The 20,202-nt window shown below is 45.7% G+C and overlaps 1 protein-coding gene across 3 annotated transcripts in view; it reads right to left on the bottom strand.

Annotated features, from left to right (window-relative positions):
• Sh3rf3 (SH3 domain containing ring finger 3) overlaps positions 1-3,872 on the bottom strand; it is a 203,754-nt gene extending 199,882 nt beyond the window's left edge. Inside the window, exon 1 of one of the 3 annotated variants that reach the window (XM_013154460.3) lies at positions 3,000-3,872. In XM_013154460.3, the coding sequence (XP_013009914.1) occupies positions 3,000-3,353 (354 nt within the window). In that variant the 5' untranslated portion in view covers positions 3,354-3,872. The remainder of the gene's footprint in view (positions 1-2,999) is intronic. The other 2 variants (XM_063229711.1, XM_013154459.3) reach the window with 2 other exon arrangements.
• Between the last annotated feature and the right edge of the window lie 16,330 nt (positions 3,873-20,202).

The raw sequence follows: 20,202 nt of genomic DNA on the forward strand, positions 1-20,202 counted from the left end.
CAACCAAGGCAGATTGCTTCAAAATGGTCAAATTGGTTGTGAACAAGAACATAAAACACAGCAGGGGAGGAATTATCTACAACCCAGAAGGATGCACCTCTCAGATTTTTCCAGCAGTCTCAGAGCTCCTGCTCCACACGAAGGAAACAGGCAATGGTAAGAGGCAGCTGTGACTTGATGTTTACACCACAAAACCTGTACTTAAGGTCCTGAATCCTGCATCCAAAAATCAAAACATCACGAACATGAGTATTTATTTCTATAATGACATACCTAACCCATATAATGTGTGATTCCTCCAGTGTGTTTCACTTTTTCCATGATTATACCCTGATCCTGCTGTCCGAGGGATACAGAAGAGATTTTCGGATAGGCCTGATCTAAGCATATCCCACGTACCTCACCATATTCCACACCTGGTGGGTGTATGCCAGTCTGGATCACACAAGCCCTAGGTTCCATCCTAGCACCACAAAGGGAAGAAAACTGCCACCGTTCAAACAAAGCAGGGTCTAAAGCCTACCTTTACCAAAGGCAGTAGCCACGCTTAGTTTCTTAATCTGTGTAAATGTCATCCCTGGAACCTTGCAGAGGTCTGGGCTGAAGCTGCCTTTCTCTCTAAAGGCAGAAGGCCTGGCCCAACAGAGCTACTCAGTAAGTTTATGTGCCCAAATACAAGCAAAGAGTCTTCAAAATCAAAACATCAAAAAGTATTGGAATTGTCTTCTATCTGCATCCTTATTTTATCTCCCACACTAAAAAGTAACCTTTAAGTTACTTGACAAGGAACCACAAACTCTTTCAGCAGTCTTTTTTCTTGTCTTCTGTGGCACCAGGGAAGGAACCCAAGTCCTTCTGCACACTAAGCTCAGTCCCTACTGAGCTGCACTCCCAACCCGCCCAAAACCCTTCTTAGCAAGGCAACTTGTCCTGAAACAGTTCCCTCAGCACAGCTCTGGAATGTTAAAGGGGGTCTTTTCCAAAATCCTGAAAAGAATTAACAAGTAAGTAAGGCTGAGAAACTTAGCACACACTAATAAATGCCATACTAGACAGCACCATGTAAAGAAGGTCACTTTAGGCGCCACACATACAGTATTCAGCAAGGCCAAGGCAGAGGCTGGCAATCCCAGTGTCAAGCAAAGGGGACATGAACTTTATCTAAAATTTAAGGGTGTTAAGGGTGGCACCATTAACTGATTCTCAAACAGCTCATCTTAAATGACTCCTGTTAAAGTACAGCTGAACAGCCATGCTGACCACCAGGCTGGAGGACTGTGAGTGCTGGTGAAACCAACACGAGTGAAACCAGATACAAGTGACAAATTTTACACATGACAAGTCCAACTTCACAAGGCAGACACGCTAAAAGCTATCTTGTCTCTGTACAGCTATGAAGTTTACATGCATATCCCAGATGGCAAGCCCCACAGGAAAACAGGACCCTATATTACACACTCACGGTCACTCCCATGGGTGAATTTGATGTCTGCTGAGTGGTGGGATGAGTGCCATCTATTAAGCAAGCAGTGTACCAGAGTTGGCCTGCAAGGAGTCAGCACAGTACAATGTGCAACAAAATGCCAGACACCTATCCAGATGCAATCTCTACCTCAAGTCCCTGCTTGCAGAAGCATAGCTGGTTTCATGGGACTGTACCTGGTCCCCTTCTCCTTCCCATCCTACAGAGGATGCTCCAGTATTAAAGCAGGAGGCAACCTGCTCATTTTGCAAATAAGAATCTTTACATTAAAAGCAACAAGAACAGGAAAGAAAAGTTTGCAGATCTCTAACTGGAGCATCTAGATTCAATCACAATGAAAACCAAAACAAAAAAATTCTGCTCCAGCAGTGAGCTCAAGTAGGAATATTCCTTGTCCCTCTCTGTCATTCACTCTTTCCTGGCACAGGAAAATCCAATTCAGAAAGTGTGACCTTGGACCCAAGCCCATACCAGGTGCCAACGCTCCCCACCTCAGTGACGTTCTCGGGCTGCATAGTTCAGATGCTCCCAGCCCTTTGGGACCTTGCATTTGACATTAGGCTGCAACTCTCTGCATGGTCCAGGGAACTGAATATGGTTGTGTTATAAAGCAAATGATAATTCCAGCAGACGAACACCACATTTATTTACCCTTTAAATGTGCTCTTCTCCATCAAAAAAGTCACAGAAAGAGGGTAGTTTTGTGTCTCATTCCAAGCAGCACCTTGTCCGCACAACCCGAGCACCCCGAGTGCGCCAGTACTTACCTTTGCTGTCGTCACATTCCTGCCCGCGGCCAGCTCGCAAGGGGTACCTGGGGGCTGCGGGGCCAGGAAGGGTGGGTGGGCCGGGGCCAGGGCCGGGACCCGAGCCCCGTGACAGGGGGGCAAGTGGTGGCCGGAACAAAAAGATGTGACACCGTATCACCAAACCCTCCAAGAGAGGTCTGTTCACTAAAACAGAGACAGCTACAGCTGGCTAATGCAGATGCACAAATAACGTTCACGATTTGAAACAACAGCACAGGAGACTGCATCCCTGCCTGAAAGCCAGTGGCTCCGTGATGACCTGCCAAGCCCAGAATGGCTGTCGGCCCTGGGATTCTGTCCCCCACTTGCAGCAAAACACAGAGTAGCCTGCTCCCCACAGATTCCCTTCCCTCTTCTCTTAGCCAAATACCAGGGCAGGAGCCCACGCCCTCTCCTGCAGCCATGGGAACTAGGGAGATGGCAAGCTCCAACTTTCCTCCAAGCCTGCTGAAGGGCGCAGGTGGAAAATCTGGGGGTCGGAGAGGCTCTCTGGGGAGATGAAGGAGGGTGCAGAAAGGTAAAGAAACAGGCCCAGGAAAAGAAGGGAAGTGCAGCTCACCAGGGACCAGGTGGCCAGATGCCTGGTCAGGGTAGGCCGAATGTGGGGTGAGATGAGCCAGCCTTGCGGGGAGCTGGGGGTCCCCAGAGGAAAGCAAAGTTGGAGAAGAGGCGCACAACCCGAGCGCCCCGAGCGCGCCAGTACTTACCTTTGCTGTCGTCACATTCCTGCCCGCGGTCGGCTCGCAAGCGGTACCTGGGGGCGCTGCTGGGCCAGGAAGAGTGGGCGGGCCGGGGCCGGGGCCGGAACCCGAGCCCCCGCGGGGCCGGCAGCGCAGGCCATCTAGCAGGCGCACAAGCAGGATGTTGGCGGGCAGCTCGTCCACGCCGCAGCCCACCAGGATGCGGCATTCAGGGCAGCGCAGCTCGCGGCGCGAGCACACGATGCTTTCCAGGCACCGGCGGCAGAAGGTGTGCTGGCAGGGCAGCACCTTGGCCGTGGTGTCCAGGCGCTCCAAGCACACGGCGCACTCCAGCAGGTCCAGCAGCGAGGACTCGTCCATATTCGCGCGCGGCCCGCGACAGTCACGCGCACCCCGCGCCTCGGCGGCCGCCCAGTCCTGGACGCGCACGGCCCGGCGCCCAGCGCAACGTGGGAAGCGCGGCACCGCCTCCTCCTCCGCCTCCTCCTTGTCCTCGGCGGGCGCAGCCCAGCGACGACACCTGTCCCCCGCGCCCAGTGATGTCCCCGCGCACTAGGCAGGCGGCGGGTCCCCGCCGCGGCTGGCAGCGTGCGCGCTCCCCCGCGGAACCCCCACGCGAGCCCTTCGGGGCCGCGGCTCGTGCTCGTGCGTGGGGGCGCGTGCTCCGTCCTGCGCCCGACTGAGCACTGTGCGCAGAGCTCGGCCAGCGCCCTCAACCCCCGCGAGGAAGTTCCGGAGGTGCTGACCCTACTGCGCCCCTGTCGACGTTATCGATTCCCCGTCCTCCTCTGACTCCACACAGAGCTCAGAGCTCGGCGCTTGGGCCCTGAGGCTGTGTGCGCACGTGACAGCGCGGGCGGGAGGGGGTGGAGGAGTCCCCAGGAGACACTCACCCCCTCGAGGCGCAAGACGGCACGCGCCAGGGTCAGAGGGCTCGAATGCGCGGGCTTGGCGCGCCATTCCCTGCTGCGCGCTGCCCCCTGGTGGCCGCCTCGAGGTCGCGACGCCGGTCCGCGCGACTAGGTGTAAGGAGTCTTCACAGGACAAGGGAAAAAGTAGTACAGTATTCGCTGAAGCGCGGATGTGAAGAACAAGCCTGTACAGCAGCGTTCTGTTCAGTCCTCTACACAGTCCTATGAGACAGTGATTTTAACTTCATTCAGGAGAAGGTGAAGCCCTCCCTTGAGACTGGACAGTTTTCCAAAACCTCATGCATGGAGGAGACACATGCTGGAGAGCAGAAAGCTATGACTGGGCACAGTCTTCCGTGCTGGGGCAGTGCCCAGCTCCCAGAGGTGCACATAGAGGTGAATGCTGGTGAACGACTGAAATGCCATCGCCGCCACGCCGTCCCTGGGGAGAATGTGAGTGCAGATCTCCGCACCTTAAGTCCACACAGTCTGAGCTATAAGGCTGCGGGTCTCCAGTGCCCCTCGCTTCCACAGTGCAGGGGCTCTGTGCTCAGACCTGGCGGGTGGAGACTGCCAAGGTCCGTGGGGCCTGGAAGAGGACTCCACAGAGCAGTCTCAGCTCTCAGACATCTGCTCAGCAACTATCAAGAGGAAATACAAAACGGCCAGAGCACTCATCCAAAAACGGGATCAGCAGGGCAAAGCCCAGGGCATCCTGCTCTTCCTTCTTTAGGTGATGACTAGCACCTTTGTCTCCAGCCCTCCTAGCTGTGCTTCTGCCTGCGTGGCAGGAAACAGGGACAAAGTTCCACAAGCATGGTACCCACTGCTGGAGAGCCTCCTCCAATGCTGTCACAGACTGGAAGTGTAAAAACCCTGTCAGGGCACTAGGGGTGTGCACTGGCTTGGACTCATGATCATCGTAGATCAGTGTGCACTGACCACAGAAGCAGCTCAGTGAAACCTGGTAGCACCCTCAGGAGTCACCCAAAAAAGGACTGAGTTTCCAGAACAAGTGCGCTGCTGGACAGGTCAGAGAACAGTTGCCCTTTAGGAGCCCAGAACCATATCTCCGCCTTTGCATTCCTCAGCCCAGCAGGCTAAGCAAATGCTTACTGTGGAACTCAACCTGTCATGCCCAGGTTCCTTGCCTTCACTGTAAACTTGCTGCAATCCACCCCACAGCCCTGCACCCAGCTGCACGTACATGTACATAGAGAGGCTGGCAGGGCTCTGATTTAGTGTAGCATCCTGACTGAGACCACAGGGCATGCTGGGGGACAGCTGTGAGCCAACCACCACTTACTACCCTGAGGAAATGCCGCCAGGGTTACAGCATCTTCCCACCAGTTATGGTTTATATCTGAATGCCACCAGAGAACTTCATGCACTCATAGTGAGGCTGTGGGAAGGTGGCTGATCCATGGGGACTCAGCTGGCTTGCTGTTTGGAGGTGGGACCTGTCAGAAGAGGTGGGGCGTGGGGCGTGGCTTGGTAGGGTTTCCCTCCCTCTTGGCTCCTCCCTTCACTCTCCCCTTCCTGACATCTATGCAATGAACAGCTCACCTCTTGGGTCCTCTGCCATGCTGTCCTGCCTTGGAGCCACTGGACCATGGAATAAAACGTAAGACACAATAAATCTCTCCCCTTTTAAATTTCATATGTCTGGTGTTGTGTCCCAGCAAGAACAGTGACTAAGACATTGCATTCCAGGAGAGTTGGGGCCCTGCTTGTCACATAAACTCTCCTAGTTCTCAATAGCTAGCAGCCAGTTGAGTTCTCCAGGAAACACCATATTAGCTAAACAAAGTAGATTGTCCAAAAGTCCTCCAGTTTACAATTTTTGGCTGAAAGGGCCAACTGTAAGGAGATGGAAGGTGTGAACTCCATCCTGGAGATATTGCAGGTGCAGTGCCATGTGACTGTGTTAACCTGCATGCTTTTAGTAAGTCAATGACATGGTAATTGGGATAGGGGGAAAACCCACTTGGCAGCCAGGGATAGCAAAACTCTGGGAGTTCAACCAGCCACCAGTGTAACAGCTTGCAGATTCCTCACATGTGGGGCTGCCTAAAATGCAATGTACTCTCAGATGCCTTGCTGGAAGCTTGGGACTGGGATATGGAAGAACTAATCCCATTGGACCCTTGACACAAAAGGCCTCATTTGCAAAGTTACTTCCAACACTGGACACCAAAATTGAGCACAGAATAGTGAGGCATCTGGAGGCTATGTCCATGAAATTAGAATGGAGGGGCAGAGAATGTCCACTCAGAGAAGAGAGAAAACTAAGAGGGAACAGCACATGGCAGCCATGGGTCAGGGTTTTATCACCACAATATTTGAACTTCTTGAGGATGTGACATGGAACTCAGCCTCACCACAAGCACAGTCTTGCCAGACAAGCTTGGAGAGAGGAAAGAGGAGGCAAATGACCTGTGAGGGTCCCAGCCACCATCTAGGCAGCCACAGGTCCCCACTACTGGGGGTCTTAGGAGGAGAGCATCCGTGGCATATCAAGATGGGCAGACCATTCACACCAAGTAATCTAACATGACCCAATGGAGAGCCTGCCTGTGGCTACCATTACTTTGGCCAATCCTTATTGAGCTTATGGTTCTCCATTTTATTTAATTAGTACCTTTTTGTTAAATCCACCAGAATCAGCTTCTGTTACTTGCAACCAGGAATTCTAGTTGACAAATTATTGATTACTAGTAAGAGATCCACAGAGGCCCTTGGAATAAGACAACTGTCATCAAGCTGAACAGATGGTGGGAGCTCATAGAACCCTGAAAACACCAAGGGGAACTAAGATGAACTGGTTTCACAGGGGAGAGCCTTCAGCTAAACCCAGAGAAGAGCAGCTTCTGGGAAGGAGGACCACCCCCCCCCCACCAAAGGAAAATAAGCATAAGTCACACAAAAGGAGGGTTTCTTCCTCCTGCCTTTGTAGTGGACAGGTGGCACTTCATTCTGGGGACCCTCCCCGTCCCTGGTTCTCATGCACTCACAGGCTGCCAGTCACAGCTCTGAACCTGTATCCCAGCAGACACCAGGGAGGCCTAGCTGACCAATTAGAGTAGATCGCCCTGAATAAAGGTGGTTGGATCAGGCACAGAAGCAAGGCTGAGCACCCATCAGCATCTGTCATGAGATTTGGGTCTTGATGCAGACACTAAATTCAGAGACTTCAGTGGGCACCTGACCTGCATGTGAAGAAGGCTTGCTGCGTGGGGAGACACGCTTCTCTGTGACAGGCACTGGCCTGCCTGCTGTGTTTGGAGAAGGCTTCCCTAGATGCCCTGAACACAGTCACTGGAGGCCAGGGGAGCTGTGATTTGGGCAACACAGGGCTTAAACTGACAGGTTAAAAAATAGCAGGGGACAACAACAATGCAAGTGTACCTAGTGTCACCAACATACACACTCAGATGGTATTTTACTACAACTTAAAAAAAACTATATAATAACAGAAGTGGGAAGTCAGGTGCTAAAGCTTTTGTTTCAGCAATGTCCACAGGATTCCATCAACAACCATAGTTTGAGCACCACTGTATACCTGCAAGGTTCTAGCTCTTCCCTGCAACACTGCCACTCTAGAAGGGCAGGCAGGAGCCAGAAAGCTGGGTGGTTATGATCAAGACCTGGCTGTGGAGCAGGTGGAGCTGGTCCCACCCTCCACACAGCACCAATCCCAGCACAATGGGTGGATGAAAAGCCCTAGAGTAGATGCCCAGAATGGCAGAAGGAAGGGAAAGAGGAGAAAGGGGAGAAGAGGGAGGAGAAAGGGAAGGTATTATTACAGCATCCATCAGACAGGCAGGAGGAGGGAATGACTGCTCCAGCTCACCCCCAACTGGTGGCCAGCATTTGCTTCTGGAGCCTATTGTATATGTACCGGCCTGAAACTCACAAGGGAGACCAGGGTCAAAACACAGGCACAAGACAAGAGAAGGGTTGAAGAAGGGGACACTACCATCCTGGGAAGAGAGATCACTGGGCAGAGCCCTGGGGACCACCACCTGCCAAGGATGGGACAACTGCCAGAGAAGTGCTAAGGAGGGAGGTGAGAACTCTGCTTCCACCTGTTTAACACCTAAGAGAAAAAAGGTCAGTAGTGCTGGCACTTTGGCCAAGCTGACACCTTGGGGATTGAATCCAGCTGGGGTACATTTTGGGGGCACTACACTGAGCTTCAGGACAGCTACATTTATGCCCACTGCTCCAGGCCAGCACCTCCATATAGCTATTTCTGGTGTCCCTGCTGGGTGGCAGTGAGGCCACCTATGGCTGCACTGTAGCTAGCACAATACTTACTTCTATGGTGTCTGTGACCAGGCTGCTGAGTCAGTAGAGCAGGCAGAACTAACCCAGAGCAGGGCACAGTGATCTGCAGAGATGCTACCCAGGAGCTGTGGCTGAAAATATTTTCCTGGGGAGACTGGTCCTGGAGGAGTCCTCTGTCCACCCCAGCCCAGATGTGTGAGGAGCCTGCCGTGGGTCCTCCTCCTGGACAAGAGCAATGGGCAGGGTGACTGCCACTGCACTGGGACATGTGAGGACCCTGGTGGGTGGCCATGTTTCCACAGCCCCTCCACAGCTCAGGACAGCACCACAAGGCTGCTAGACAGGTGTCTGGACCTCTTGGAATCTGGTTGGGGGCAGAGTGAATACTGGGAACATTAAAAATGTTTTGGACATCAGCTTGATCAAATGGAAGGAACACATCATTCAGTGATATTTCTTTCAGGACATAAAGATCTTAATAAGCCTTAGAATTTATTCAACTCCAAAGCAATGTGCTCTGGTGAAGTGTCCCTTCCCCACATTTGCAACACAGTTTCCATAGCATTGTGACAAAAATATTTCAAATTTTTCTGCGGTATTAAAAATAATCCTGCAGTTGGCTATGTTTTCCTGCACTTCAAAAGAATTACAATCCCATGAATCAGCAGAAGCTATGTTGGGTCTGGGAGAAGCACATCAAGATGCCAGTTTGCCCTTCAATAAAACATGCAAACTGTGCAGGGCCCAGAAAGAGAGAAGCCAGATCACCCTCCACAGGGGCTGATCCGGCTTGCAGGCTGAGAATCAAGAACTCTCCCCACCCCACCTGTAAGCAACTAGCTGCTTTGGAGAACAGGCTGACTTGATAGTAACTGTAGTACAAAAGCAACTAAAGGCTTGCATTGCTTGATTAACTTTGCAGGCTTAGGGCCTGTAGTCTGAGCATCTACTAGGCGGATAACAGTATGCAAAATGGCAAATATGGGGGATTTCCTTCTGTCTTGTTTATGAAGCCCAATGTTGTTCTCACTGCTTTGTTTTGTTCCAATTTATTGTTTTGTTTTATTCAATGTTCTGTTGTGATTGTTTTTTATAATTTTATTTTGAAAGTAGTAAAAATGCAACAGCACAGCACAGAACAAGCCAATCGAGACAATGCAGTGAAATTGGTACAGGATTTAACAGGAGGATACTGGGATAGTAGTAATAGGTACTATGGTATATCTCTTTTACTTCACAATAGTTGTCCAGTCAATTAGGTATAGCAAAATCAAACCAAAAATAGAATATTATAAAACCAATTGAGAATACTGAATAGAGCAAAAGAAACACAACAAAACAAAACAGTGAAAACAACCTTTGCCTTCAAACAGAATATAGAAGGAAATCCCCCATATTTGCTATACTGCATATGGTCATCCTCCCAAGAGATGCTGAGATATCTATGCCCAGTAGCTATGAGGGAGTGGGGAAGCATGATTGATTTTCAGCCCGTGTGGCAGTAGGCTCACAGGTAATGGTTCTCCTCCAGGCCCATGCCGCAGGCACTTACCAAGAGGGCGGGTGAATAAGCTGCCTGAGTCTCACTATGGCCGGATCTCTGGAGTTCTGGTTCTCCTCCTGGCCTCGCCCCAGGCGCTTACCAAGAGGGTAGGTGAATAAGCTGCCTGAGACCTATCATGTCTGGATCTTGGGAGCCCTGGTTCTTTTCCTGGCCCTCACCACAGCACTTACCAAGAGGGCGGGTGAATAAGCTGCCTGAGTCCCACCATGGCCAGATGTTTTGATTGGTTTTGTTTGCTTTTACTATGTCTGATGGGATGGACAACTATTGTGAAGGTAACAAACTATATTATGGTAGCCATTGTTGATTTCCTATTATTCTCCTTCGAAATTCTGTATCACTTTCACTGCTTTGTTTGGATTGGCTTTACCCTGTTTTGGTTGGCTGAGTTTTATTCTCTTTAAAATAAAAAAAAATGAATTACAATAAAATTTTTCTTCCAATTTGGAGACATAACACCCTTTACTTTGGTTTGGCTCAGATCTTGAAAAACTTAAATTTGTGTGCATAGTACAATTAAGCTAAAGCACTGCACTGATAATACATTTAACATGAATGAGAAAATCCCTCATTTAAATTATAGTCATAAGCAGAATGAATAAAATTAAATATAAAAAGCTTTCAGAACAATCACAGCATAATTGACATTGAATAATATTTAATATTTGAATCAATGCATTGACAGACCTACATCCTGAAAAATCATCCAAGGCAAAATTGTCAATTACAAATAATACTGGAATATTTTCCAGAAAAATATGAGGCTTTTATGAGCAACAAGTAGAATAATCGATCTCAAGGGAAGGAGTAATAGAATCCTTCACAGATAAAAAGGTGTTGGCTCCTTCTGAGGACAGATGAGAATTATGAGCCAAGGTTGTGCTCATTCTGAGCTGTGGTTCACATGAATCCAATCACTGCATTTTCCTTGAGGACATCACAACCAGTGACTAAAGGGCTGATGCTATCAGTAATCTCCCAGGGCCATTGTTCCAAAAGAGGGACCTTGGGTTTCTTACCAAGCCAGTTCAGAGCTTCCTGCATAGCCAGATGGAATTTTCTAGGAAAGCTTCATGTGAGCACCAGCGATGCTCATCTAGAGCTTCAAGGAGACAGGGAGTGCCCTCTGCCTGCCTTGATGACAGTGGGCTTCATTTCCACAGTGTCATGAATAGGAAAGTCCTTCTGGTTTCCACTTTCTGGGAAATGTACCCATTTTCACATCTATAAGCAACTAGAGAGAAGCTGACTGTATTCATGTGGCTTCCTGAATGTGTGAAATCATAGCTTTTGTTTACTTGTTGCTAGCAAATCATCAGCAGTGTACTCTGGGGCTTGCTCCCTCTTACATGTTCAGGAAAGGAGCCTCATGTGTACTCTGGGACCTGCTCTTACACAGCTGGGACAGGAGCTTGGTGTGAACTCTGAGACCTGCTCAGTCTTATACAACCACAAAGCTGTGAGCTTAGTTTCCTGCTCACTCTTACAGCCTCAGAACAGGAGCCTGCTGTGAACTCTGTGGCTTGTGCTTAATTGTGCATGTTCAGAATAGGGTTAGCACTTGGAAGGCTCCATCACCTGATACCAAAATGCAGTGCTGCTGTTGACTGGGCCTGGTGTGGCCTCAGATGTGTCCACTTAGAGTACAAGGGTTGAAAACATGGTTGCTGTCTCTTTTGGGGAAAATGTCAAGCTTACAACCTCCTTCTGGGCATGGACTCACCATGAAATGCCAAAGATGACAGAGCCCCAGGGTAACTATGGCAGGGCACAGAGCTCAGATACAATCCTGTGCATGCTACTACCAGAGAAAAAAAATGATCTCTTTTCAGTTTCAGCCCCAGAAGAGATGTAGGCACATCCTAATCCTCAGACATAGAATGGTGCACTGAGTAAGCAGTACCATTCCCAGCAATTGGTGTGATGCAGCATGCTTTCAACTCCCTACATGTAGGAACCTTTGGAAACACAGACCTGCTTTGCACAGTGTGGTCTGAGTTGAGTGCAGTAGAGCTGAAGCTAGTGTGTCAAAGGCAGGTGAGGGAGATTCCAGGTGAGGTAAAGGATGGTGGTACATTGATCAAGAAATAGACAGCTGCCTGGCCAAGCACAGGGTGGCTCATTGATCCAAAGTGTGCGGTGGGGAAGGGATGCTGTCCAACCTGTGTTGATGACTGATCCAGACTTAGAACTACCTAGCCAGGCCCTTAGTGGAACATTGGTCCAGAAGTAGCATTATCTGTCTATGCATGGGGTGAATCATTGATCTAGAGACAGAGATGCCTTGCTGAGCCCTGAATTTTCATCATGAAGCATGAAAACAGAGCTGGACCCTCCAGCAGGCTCTGGTTCCCAGTCACTAGTTGCTCACAATGCACTTTTTCTGAGTGGTGGACCCAAGCCTGTGTTCTGGTTCCCAGTGACTGAATAACCACTTGGACTCTAGTTGCCATAACTGTGCCCTGTGACTGGACCTTCTCTTGTGCTCTAGTTCCTCATGACTCAGTCTCCTCACAGGTTCTAGTGAGTGGTGATTGGACTGGTCTATCTCTGGTTCCTGGTGACAAGACCATTACCCAAGCTCTGGTCCCAGTGACTGGACAATCTCCTGGCTCTAGTTTCAAGTGCCAAAATCCTGCTCATGGATCAGGTCTTGGTGACTGAACCCTTTATATGCTCTGGTTCCTAGTCATTGGGTCTTCTCCTAGGTTCTAGTTTCTGGTGACTGGATCATTGCCTGTGCTCCAGATCTTGGTAACTGGACCCTTTTGTGGGATCTACTTCATTAGACAGTCTCCCAAGCTCTGTGTCCCAGTGATTATACCTTTGATTATACCACTGGGCTCTGGTTCCTTATGTCCAAATTATCACACAAGCTTTATTCAGTGCTTGGCGCTCACTTGTGCTCTAGTTTCCAGGGCCTGAAACCCTTACCCTGAAACCTCTGGGTCTCAATTAGTGAACACTTACCTTGAGCTAGTTTCTGGTTACTGGAACCTCTCCTGGGCTTTAGTTCCAGGTGCTGAACCCTCAACTATGTACGAGTTCCCCATGACTGGACCCTTGCTTGTCCTCTACCTGTCATAACTAGCCAACTCCATTTTCCACGACTTGATTTCCGGCTCCTGGCAAGGGTGGATGCCAGTTATTGTGCATGTAATGACCAAGGACCCACAGCTTGTCCTGCAGTTTGGTTTTTTGGCCTATGCACCATCCATGGGACAGTACACCTAACTATGGCAGCCTGCATAGCACATATTACTCCTATTCTCATTTATGTGTGAAATAGACACCTGGTCTCACCAGGTAGGAAGGGGAGGACAGCTGCCTCCCAAAACAACCCCACACCATAGAAGTAAAAGCATGGACTTTATCAACACTCAAAAATCAATAGCATTCCTGTACACAAACAACAAATGTGCCAATAGAGAAATAAGAGAAACCATACCATTAACAATAGCATCTTAAAAAACGAAATACATAGGAATCAATCTAACAAAGGAAGTAAAAGATCTCTACAGTGAAAATTACATTGTTCTGAAAAAACAAATCAAAGAGGACTTCAGAAAACAGAAAGACATTCCTTGTTCTTGGGTAGGAAGAATAAACATTGTGAAAATAACCATTTCCCAAAATTGTTATACAGGTTTAATGAAATTCCAATCAAAATACCATTAGCATACCACACAGATCTAGAGAAATCATTCCTAAAATTCATCTGGAACCAGAAGAGACCTAGAATAGCAAAGGCAATCCTGGACAACAAAGGCAAGACAGGAGGCACCACAATCCCTGACTTGGAATTATACTACAAAGCTACTGTAATAAAATCAGCATGGTACTGGAATAAAAACAGACCTGAAGATCAATGGAATAGATTAAAAGATACAACCACAACTATAAACACACTCAGCCACCTTATTTTGACAAAGGGACCAAACACGTTCACTGGAAGAAAGATAGCCTCTTTAATAAGTGTTGCTAGGAAAACTGGCTTTCCATATGCAGAAGACTAAAACTAGATCCATGCCTATTACCATGCACTAGATTAAAGTCAAAATGGATCAAAAATCTAAATATTAAAACAAAAACACTAAATCTGCTGGTAGGTAGAAACCTTGAAGACAGAGAATTCATGAATAAAAATCAAACTACGTGAAACGCTTCCCAGAATCAACAACTGGGATCTTGTCTTATTAAAAAGTTGCTCCACGTCAAAAGAAATCTCCAACAGAGTGAAAAGAAAACCCACAAATTGGGGGAAAAAATCTCTCATACAAAGGGCTTCTATCTAGAACATATAAAAAAATTTTTTTAAGTCAGGCCCCAAAATTCAAAGACCCAATCCAAAAATGGGTATCTGAGATGAATATATACTTATCAGCTGAAGAAATACAAGTGGAAAATAAATATATGAAAAAATGTTCAACATCATTAGTCATTAGAGAAATGCAAAGTAAAACAATATTGAGATTCCATCTCACTCCAGAAAGAATGGCCAGGATCAAGAAAACAATCAATAACAAATGCTGGAGAGGCTGTGAGGAAAAAGGAACTCTTCTGCAGACTGGTGCAACCACTGTGAAAATTAATGTTGAGGTTCCTCAAAAATCTGGCCATTTGACCCAGCTATCCTGCTTCTGGGCATATTCCCAGAAGAACTGAAAACATCATATTATAGTGATATATGTGCACCCATGTTTATAGCTGCATAGTTTGTAATAGCCAAATCTTGGAAACAACCCAGATGCCCATCAACTGAGGAATGGATAAAAAAGATGTAGTATTTTTATACAACGGAGTACAATTTAGCTATAAAGAAGGGATCATATTGAGGCTTTTATTGGTAAATAGATGCAACTTGAGACCATACTCGTAAGTGAAATAAATCAAACTCACATGTGTAAATACCATATTGTCTCCCTAGTGTAAGAAATTGAGAGTAAATAAAATACAAAATCTTTGGGGCTGGGGATTTAGCTCAGCGGCATAAGCACCTGCCTTGCAAGCAGACAGTCGTGAGTTCGATCCCTGGTACCAATAAAAAATGAAAAAAAAAACTACAAAATCTTCAATAAATATTGTGAAAGGGTAAGAAACTGCTCAAAGGGGAAAATAACTCAGGGAAAGGAAGAAAGGAAAAAGAAAAAAGATATAAATTTATGTATATACACTTAAGACAGCTAAGATGATTGTACTACTAAGTCTATTAATTCTTGAAACAAAACAGTTAACACTCATAGGATTAGATCAATTTTGTATGTCTATATCTGGTAATCTGAGTAACTCTTTTAAAGATAATCACGCAAAATAACAAGCTTTGTTATGTTCCTACCACCTTGTTTTGAAAGCCTATATTGTTATTGTTATGGGGTTTTGTTATTATTTATTTATCTCTTTTGTTTCTTGTTTTTCTTGTATTTGTTTTGTTTTATTTTGGGTTTTTTTTTCCTATTTAAATTTTAAAAACATAGAGTTTAGTGACGTCTGTTGTCTGTACCACAGTCAGATCACAGAAAAAATTTCTGCATTGGTAAGAGGGTTGGGCCAATTTTTTTCTACAACACTTAGATTCTATACTTTTGGTAATAGAATATTTAAATTCTAAGCATTGCCAAGACAAGGTGTTGACAGAATGCCTTCCTCTGTTCCAGGTGTTACTTTGATGGGGGATGATACTGATCTGCCTGTAGCTTCAAAGAAAGATACTCTGGTCCTCTCTAAACATCAGGCATAGTAATCACAAGATGAAGCATGGCTATGCTGGAAATCTGCTGCCTTCCAGTAACAGTGAATGCCACCTGCTTGTGCCCACTGTCACTTCAGCATCCTCATTCTGTGCCCAGGAACAGCTTCAGTGCTTACCAAGGCATTGCCTCACGCAGGGACACAGACAAAGCAGGGAATGTTATTCCACAGGTATAGAGATTCCCATGTCATACCTGGGAACCAGGATTCGTTTACAATCCACTTTCTGCTGCTGCAGCACCAAATACCAATGTGGGGAAGCCCAGCACCTCTTAGATAACATCAGCATTTTAGGCGAGGGAAGATATGGAGGTAGAGATGAGGTAGGTGGACATACATCAGCCTTAAGGCAAGCCAGACTGTGGCCAGCTCCTGTTGGCAGGATCTTCAGTAAAGAATAGTTGACACAGAGTTTAGGGAAATTAGGATTTTAGGATCCATGAGTTCAACTTCTGACAGTTGGAGCTGCAGAATGTAACATGAAAGTTTCTCTTTATAAGGAGAAGAAAGTAAGGAAAAATGTAAGAATCACTCCAAGAGTATTGCCTCATAAAAATAAAATTGATTCAGTGTCCTTTTAATGTCATCTAACTGCATAAAGATTAGTGCAGTTAAGTCTTAATCTATTGGTATAAGTTAAACATGATTTGTACCCACATCTATGAAGTCTTTTTGTACCTATAAGGTATCATGGCATGATGAGTATTAACATCACGCAAATAGGAAACATAGTTTTATTAATAAGTAATCAGTCACATTTGAAGAAAGCAATTGAATTTAATTCAAAATTCAATAAATAACTGGTCATTAAAAACCTATTAGTGTTCTTGGCCATCCTGTGTCTAGTGCCGTGAACTCATCACTTAATTAAATACAAAAACCAGTTTGAAATGCCATTAAATTCCTGACTTAAATTCACATTCAGTGAAATTCAAAATTAGAGCTCCCCTTCAACTCTGTCTCCCTGTGTCACAAGGGGCATTGGCTTCATCAGATGTCTTGGTTAACAGCAGTCCGGTCTACTTTTCCATGATAAAATAAGGAGCCTCCTCAGAAAAGTTCTTGTTTACCAGTGGAACTGGTCACATGTGTTCACACACTCATTCTGTCAGTCAGGCCTGTGTCAGGGATGTAGCTGTCACAGGATAAGACTGTCAAGCAAGGAGGCAGGTAGTGCTCAGATGTCACAGGCACCGGATATGACATTATATCAAAGGATCTGGCATGCCGTAAAATCTGGCCGCATTCATGCCAAGCAACTGAAACTGTCCACCTGCCTCCAGTAATGAAGACTGGGCTTGCTACTAACCCTCTCTTCACACTGGAGAGTTCCAGTATGCCTGAGCCTCACATGTGTTTCTCCCCGCTGGACACTGCAGAGTTCCAGTCTCTCTGAGACTCTTATCTTCTCCTCACTGGACACTGCAACAGTGGAGTCTGTGACTGTTAATCATAATGTCAGCCTGAATGGTTTAAGAAATACCTAGTAAATTAATGAAACACCTATTAGTGTCTGTGGGTGAATGACATGTAGGTCACAAACTGAGAGGAAAACACTCACCCCAGATGTGGGTGGCACCAAGCAAAAGGTTTATTCTAGAAGAAATAAAAGGGAAGAGAAGATGGAAGTGTCCCTATGGTTGGGAGCATGCCAAATTCACCTTTGACTTTGGACCCTGCTCTCCAGTTTCTTCAGCCTTGTAATGCAAGCTTACTCCAGCAGTTCTGCAGCTTCTGGCTTCTTGTGCTGATTAGCTCCTGGATCTCCAGTCTAACTCTCTCGCCTTGCCTCTCACAGATGATTCTGATCCTAACCCTTGTGAAATTTTAAGTACACACACACACACATATCGATGACATGCTGTAAAATCTGGACAACATTTTTATGTCAAACAACTGAAACTATTCAACTGCCTCCAATAATGAAGACTAGATTTGCTACAATATTATAATATGATATTACAAATGTAATAGTTTTATTAATATTATGTATATAATTAATTCATCTTATTGGAAAACTCTAATATAGACTAGGTACAATTCTAGAGAGTTAGAATTCTAAGAATGAATTTTTCTAATCAGTTTAATAGTTGCAGAAGTAGCTGCTCTAATTTGATGAGACGTAAAGTTGCCATGTTCTCTTCTGATAATGTAGAGAGTACTGATACTCATTGGTATGATAGTTTCAAGTACTATATGGCATAGATCCATTTGATTATCCTAATTTGTCACTTGCAAGATGCAAAAAAATTTAGTGAATCTACATGTGATACTTTTGAATATTTTTGGAAAAGTAAGAATATAATAATGTTAAATGGTTGCTCTTGCATTTCAAGACAAACTACTAAATGAAAAGAATGAGCTCCACACACACACAATTTAAAGGTTTCTAAATGTGCGGAAGGATAAGGGAAAATAACAACTTCAAAGATTGAAATTCCAGCCACAGGCACATATAAACAACCTGAAGCCTTCCAGATTTTCCGAAGGAGAATCTTCTCTCCCTTAACCATAGCACTGAAGTTGGTAAAAACCAAACATCAGCTCTCATAAGGCAATTGTTCGAATTACGGTACAAGTTTAATGCTCAGCATCATAGGAAGTCTGCAGTTCAAGTAAAGATGTTCTTTGGAAAGGAAAATAATTCCATACACTGGGATGGAGATTTTGGAAGGGACCTGACAAGGCTGGGGACATTGAATTCCTAAATTCTGAGGGGCTTGTTTTGCCAGAGGAAGAGATTACCCCAGTTATCTCAGTAGCAGAGGCAGCCCCAACCCCATCATCTCTCCTGACGAAACTAATCTCACCTTGCCCATGAACACAGGAAAGACCTTCCCAGATGTAGTCACTAAGCAAGATGATGATGCATCTCAGGACTCATCCTCACCACCCCTTTAGCCTCTAGGCCTATAACCAGGCTCAGCACTCAGAAGGCTCCTAAAGATGAGGTACCCAGCCTGACCTGTGATGAGGTACAGTACACTCCAAAACAGTGTCTTGAGTTTTCTCATTCTTACAAGCAGAGGTTTTGGGAATGGATTTTAAGACTGTGAGATAATAGTAAGTAAAACATAAATCTGAATAAGGTGAAATTTTTTGATATGGAGTTTTTAAAGGGTGTTAATAATTTGACTGGTTGGCTGAAATATAGACCAACTGATGATTACCCTCCAGTGAATGAGCTGGAGATGTCTGATATTCTCTCATTTACTGTTGATGGTATTAAAAAGCCCAGAGAAGTGGGAATAATGGAATGGATTTTCCAGTTAAAGCTTACTCCTAGAAATTGGAAGGGTTCAGAAAAATGTACTCTCCACTAATACTTCATTAAAAAAACAAATTTATGAAGTGGGCATCAGTATCCTTGAAGCACTTCATCACTGCTCTTCTCTGAATGCCAAACCTTATGAGGAGGTCCACAGTCAACTGGGAAACTTAAACGTAATAAGTATTTTGGTTCCAGAATGGTAGGTGTCAAGTGGCAACCCTCAACCACCAAAGGCAAGGTGAGCATACTTTCCTTGTTGCTGAGACATAATACCCATCACCCACAAGTTAAAGGAGGAAAGGTTGATTTTGGCATACAGTTTGTAGTTTTCAGTTCATAGCTGGCTGGCTCCAAGGCAGAGTTGGCATGACAGAAGGCCATCACAGAGGAGGAACAGTCCGTGGCAAGGCAGGCAGAAAGCAGCAGCAGCAAACCTGGGTTTCCCTTTTAACTCATCTATAACCCTTTGGGGTGGTGCCACCTACCCAAGGTGGGGCTTCTGTGCTTAGCAAATCCTTTCAGCTATACGCAGAACTATGCTAATTTCAGCCAGTGGGTTAATTTAGTAAAAATACCCTTAATCCCAGTATCACACATTTCAAATCCAGCAAGATCTGAAAAGTCCCACATACGCATGTGTAAGGCTCTTGGAGCATATCTGAATATAAGCCATAATGATGTACTTATTGTAATGCACAGCAGAGGCAAAGCAATAAGTGATCTGACACATGTAGACCTATGGCACTGACCAATTATTTATAGTGTTTCCAGAATTAAAACAGATAAAAAGCCTACTAAATTTTTACTGAATTTATATAAGCAGAAAACTCTTCAGGCAAATGAACAAAAATTTACCTCAAATCTTAGCAACTGAGAATCATAGGCTCACATCAATTCCTAGACTTAAACCAGTTAAAAAACTCAAAACCCTTTGAATGAAAGAGATGCCAGGTAAACTTGAAGGAGGAAGACGCTGGTGTATTGCCAAAGAATTATACTATAATCTTTCTCCCATTCTTCCTTAAAGGGAACTTTAACCAGGGTAACCATATATTGGGGAAAAGGAAATGGTGATGTATTTTGAGGACTACATTGGTTCTGAACTAATAGTGAATCCAGGAGATCTGAAATACCATTTTAGTCCTCCAGTAAGCGTAAGAGAGCTATGGAAGTCAAATAATCATTGGAATTTCAGCCAAGGTCTATTGCATGGCATAGAGTAAGTCCATTAGTTTCCTGAATCTATCATATGGTTACTTTTCCAGTTTTAGAATATGAAAATAGATTATACATAGTATTTAGATGAATCCCTATACTAGTTCCCAAACCCATGGTATGAAGGCTATAATGGTGGGAAAAGCCAGATGGAAGCCACTAGAGTTGTTGCTACCCAAGAAAATAGTAAATCAAAACAGTATCACATCT

Source organism: Cavia porcellus, unplaced genomic scaffold (genome assembly GCF_034190915.1).
Source record: "Cavia porcellus strain 051 isolate PalLab524CR breed Dunkin Hartley unplaced genomic scaffold, mCavPor4.1 scaffold_18, whole genome shotgun sequence".
Lineage (NCBI taxonomy): Eukaryota > Metazoa > Chordata > Mammalia > Rodentia > Caviidae > Cavia > Cavia porcellus.